This window comes from Halichoerus grypus, chromosome 6 (genome assembly GCF_964656455.1).
Source record: "Halichoerus grypus chromosome 6, mHalGry1.hap1.1, whole genome shotgun sequence".
NCBI classification, from domain to species: domain Eukaryota; kingdom Metazoa; phylum Chordata; class Mammalia; order Carnivora; family Phocidae; genus Halichoerus; species Halichoerus grypus.
In genome coordinates this window covers 160,489,245-160,493,246 of record NC_135717.1, presented here as the reverse complement: position 1 = coordinate 160,493,246, position 4,002 = coordinate 160,489,245, and the positions used below count along the sequence as shown (strand labels likewise).

General features: G+C 53.2%; 1 protein-coding gene across 1 annotated transcript; it reads right to left on the bottom strand.

Moving 5' to 3' along the window:
- Positions 1-518: 518 nt before the first annotated feature.
- Positions 519-3,365, bottom strand: ASCL1 (achaete-scute family bHLH transcription factor 1). Its single transcript, XM_036103854.2, has 2 exons — positions 2,030-3,365; positions 519-1,666 (listed from the first exon to the last, which is right to left on the bottom strand). Exon 1 carries the CDS (start codon positions 2,764-2,766, stop codon positions 2,077-2,079), a length of 690 nt encoding a protein of 229 aa, XP_035959747.2. The 5' UTR covers positions 2,767-3,365; the 3' UTR covers positions 519-1,666; positions 2,030-2,076.
- Positions 3,366-4,002: the final 637 nt, after the last annotated feature.

The window sequence follows — 4,002 nt, the reverse complement described above, 5'->3', positions numbered from 1 at the left end:
GGAAGAACACACCCATCACTGGGAGGACTGCGGGGCTACCTCCCGCAGGCCCAAGCTCCAGTACCACCAGCCTTCCACCCAGCCCTAATGTCCATTATTCCATCCAGTCTTTCCAGTTTCACAAAAAGAAACTCCGAATGGGGGTAAGGGTTAGAAAGTAAGGTGAGGACCCTCCCTTTCCAGTTCACATTCTGGGGACTTTTAAAAATATACAATCGTCTCATCAAAAGATGTCGCAGCCATTATTCAGCACCTGTTCTTTAGGTGTACGTGCATGTTTGCAGCATAAAAGGGGAAGAAAGCTGTCTTTGCTTTGTACATCTTATGTAGGTCTTTTCCCTCTACATTCATTATAGAGTCACCTCGGGTAGGACTGGTCATAGCACTTATCTTTCTCATTTCTGCCACTTGGCATGTTTTATACCACCCTCTTGTCCCCCGCCCACTCCTTTCCTTTGGCATTTCGAAAATAACTTGGACAGGGACAGCGGAGTCAAGGAAGACTTGGAGGCAGCTGATTATTTTCATTTGTAAAAAAAGAAAAAAGTTTTATTACGAAACTAGTTTGTATAAAACAGGGTTATACACGTTTCTTGTAAGTTTGTAATAAAACAGTAAGAAAAAAAAAGGCAGTGATAGAAATTTCCCAAAGGGCAACCTATCAAAACCAACTGGCTGCCATACTTTACGTTTGGACAGTAGCTGCATAAACTTTGTTCTTCTTGAACAGTATTTAATAACATCATTAATACATTAACAAAGTTTCTATAAAGTAAGACACATTGGTGCTGAAGTACATCTGGTGGCCTTTTGATCTCACCTATGAGGAGAGTTCTTTACAAAACCACATAGGGGAAATGGCAGTTGTAACGTGAACTACACATCTAAAATATGCAGAGGTAATAGCATTACATGTTAAAGTATCAAGATATACACATTTTAAACCATTTGTACAAAACTCTATAAATTTTTTCTCTCTTTCTCTCTTATGTACAAAAATATCTTAATATATCCCCAAACTGGTTAGGATAGATACAAATAGATTTTTCTTATAATAAAAAAATTCACAAAAGATTGGAAGCATTCTATGATGAAAATAGTAGAAAAGATGGTGTGAGGAAATGGGGTTTAGGGAACCCCCCCAAGGATCGGAGTTTCAAAGGACTGAGTAGAGCATAATTTCACTGCAGACAAATGTCCACAGCTTATTGGGATGGGGGATACTGAGACGAAAGACACCAACCCATTTCTACAGGACTAAGAACTGCGCTTTCAGAGAGGGCGGGGAGGTGAAGGCACCCTAGCAAGTGCTTTCTGTTCTGCCTGTTACTGGTGGGTGGGAGTTTCTACAGGGCTGTGCTGCTCCCTTCCGCCAGGAGCCCGCTGCTTTTGCACACAAGCTGCATTCTGCGCTCTGACTCAGGTCCTAGTCACCCTTCATAGCTCCGTAAATGATTGGAGTGCAAAGATAACAGTTCTGAGTGCATCCCCGTTTTTGCGAGAGAGCCTTGCTTCTCAGGCATGCATTGCTTAGTTGGTCTTGGGGTTGGTGGCCTGCTTTTATTTTGTTTTGTTTTTCTTTCCTTCTTCTCTTCTTCTTTTTTCTCCCTTCCAACATCGCTGACAAGAAAGCACTAAAGATGCAGGTTGTGCGGTCACCCTATAACTTAAGAAGAAGGGGAGAGGTTAGTGTGAACTTGGAGGCTGGCGGTGGGGGAAAGTGGAGGTTTGGGAGAGGATCTGTCAGGTAGAGCACCTCTTTTGACAGGTCAGAGTACTCGGTTCTCCAGCATCCCCCCCACCTCACCCCACCCTCAGTCCTTGGCGAACTGGGCAAAGCCACTCTCAGAGGCCAATACTGAAACTAACAAACCAGGATTTGAAGTCGACAAACTTTTTACAAATTCTTTAAATCAGCCACCCCCTCCCCCAATCTCCGTGGAGACAGTCCCCCTCCTCCAGACACTAAGACGGAGGAAAAATGAGGAAGATAAGAAAATCATCCTGTTCACTCCCAAATGCGACCTACCTGCTTCCAAAGTCCATTCGCACCAGGGCCTGACGAGGCCGAGCCCCTCAGAACCAGTTGGTGAAGTCGAGCAGCTCTTGCTCCTCGGGGCTGAGTGGGTCGTAGGAGCCCTCGTCGGACGAGTAGGAGGAGACCGGCGAGCCGGCCATGGAGTTCAAGTCGTTGGAGTAGCTGGGGGAGATGGTGGGCGACAGGACGCCAGCCTGGAAGGCGGCGCTCACCGCGTCGTGCTCGTCCAGCAGCTGCTGCAGCGCGCGTATGTACTCGACCGCGGAGCGCAGCGTCTCCACCTTGCTCATCTTCTTGTTGGCCGCGCCGTTGGGGACGTGCTCCCGGAGGGTGGCAAAGCCCAGGTTGACCAGCTTGACGCGGTTGCGCTCGCGCTCGTTGCGGCGCGCCACGGCGGCCGGCTGCTGCTGCGGCAGGCTGTAGCCGAAGCCGCTGAAGTTGAGCCGGCGTTTGCAGCGCATCAGTTCGGGCGAGGACGAGCGCTGTCGCTTGACTTGCTTGGACGCTGACTTGTGACCGCCCCCTGAGGGCTGGCCGTCGGCCGCCGGGCTCAGCTGCGGCGCCTGCTGCTGCTGCTGCGCGCTCTGCGCCGCCGCCGCCGCTGCCGCCGCCGCCGCCGCCGCCGCCGTGGCAAAGAAGCAGGCTGCGGGCGGCAGGAAGGGCTGCTGGGGCTGCGGCTGGGGCTGCTGGCCGGCGCCGCCGCTCTCCATCTTGGCAGAGCTCTCCATGCGCAGCGGCCGCCAAGGACTCGCGGAATGGGAGCAAGCGGGGACGCGAGGTGCGGACGCGCGAGGGGACACAGACAGGACTTGGGTGCACGAACAGAGAGGGAAAGAAGGGGAGAGATGAAGAGGGAGGCCGGAGGGAAGTTAAAAAAAAATACAAAATCCCCGGGAGACTTCTTAGGGTGGGAGCAGAGAAGGTGCAAACGCTTTTCCTCCTCCCTCCACTCCTCCTCCTCCCTCCCCTCCTCCCTTCGCGGGTTGGCTTCAGGAGCCTCGCGTGGCGCTCGCGTGTGAGGCTGCCGCTAGCGCCTTCTTGTTTAAAAAAAAAAAAAAAAAAAAAGGCAGAAGAAGCAAAAGTCAGTGGTGAGCACGCTCTGCTGAGTCTCCCGTTCCTCGCCCCCTAGGGCTGCGCTCTCTTGCGCCGGGTCTCGGTCTCTCCAGCCGTGGCTCAGGCTGTTTTTATTATTTTGTTAACTCCCTTTCTTTCTTATTTCCTTCTTTCACTCGCCCTCCCTGGCCGGTCCCCTGTCGGCGCGCCTTCCACGTTCCCTGGCCAGAAGTGAGAGAGTGCTGGGCGGCCGGAGTGCGTCCGCCTTTTCAATGGGACACCCAGCCCCACGCGCAGCCCTGGCCCCGCCTCGCCCCCCACTCCCCGCTGCTGCAGCGAGCGGCTGCAGCCCCCACTCCCCCCCCTCCTCCTACCTCCTCCTCCCACCCACTCCCTAAACTCTCCCTCCTCCTCTCCCCTCCCCCCGCCCGGTCCCTGCGCCCGCTCCTTGCAAACTCTCCATTCAGCCGGGTTTGTTGTTGCAGTGCGTGCGCCTGGCGCGTGCCGGACTCCCGGCTGAATAAACAGGCGGCGCGCTCAGGGCGGGCTGCAGCCGGGGGTGGCTCTAGAAAGGGGGGGGGGCAGCGTCGCTGGAGGGGCTAATGGCCCTGGGAATTGGGGGTGTATGGGTGGAAATGTTTGGGGTGAAGTGCCTCGGGATTCTCCTGAGAACTTGGAGCAAAGCACAGAGAAGGGTTTGAGCTGAAAAAGTGCCACGGGTCGGGTGTGCAGGTTGGGGAGAATGGGGCTCTATTTTTCCTGCTTTCTTCTCCTATCTACTGTCATTCTCTTCAGCGTCTTTGCTGTTTGGGGGAGCTGAAGCAAATTGGCGATTGAAGTTTAGAAAGATGGGGAGAACTCTCTGAGAATTACTGGACTGTTAAAGTAAATAAAAGTACTGTTAAGACTGG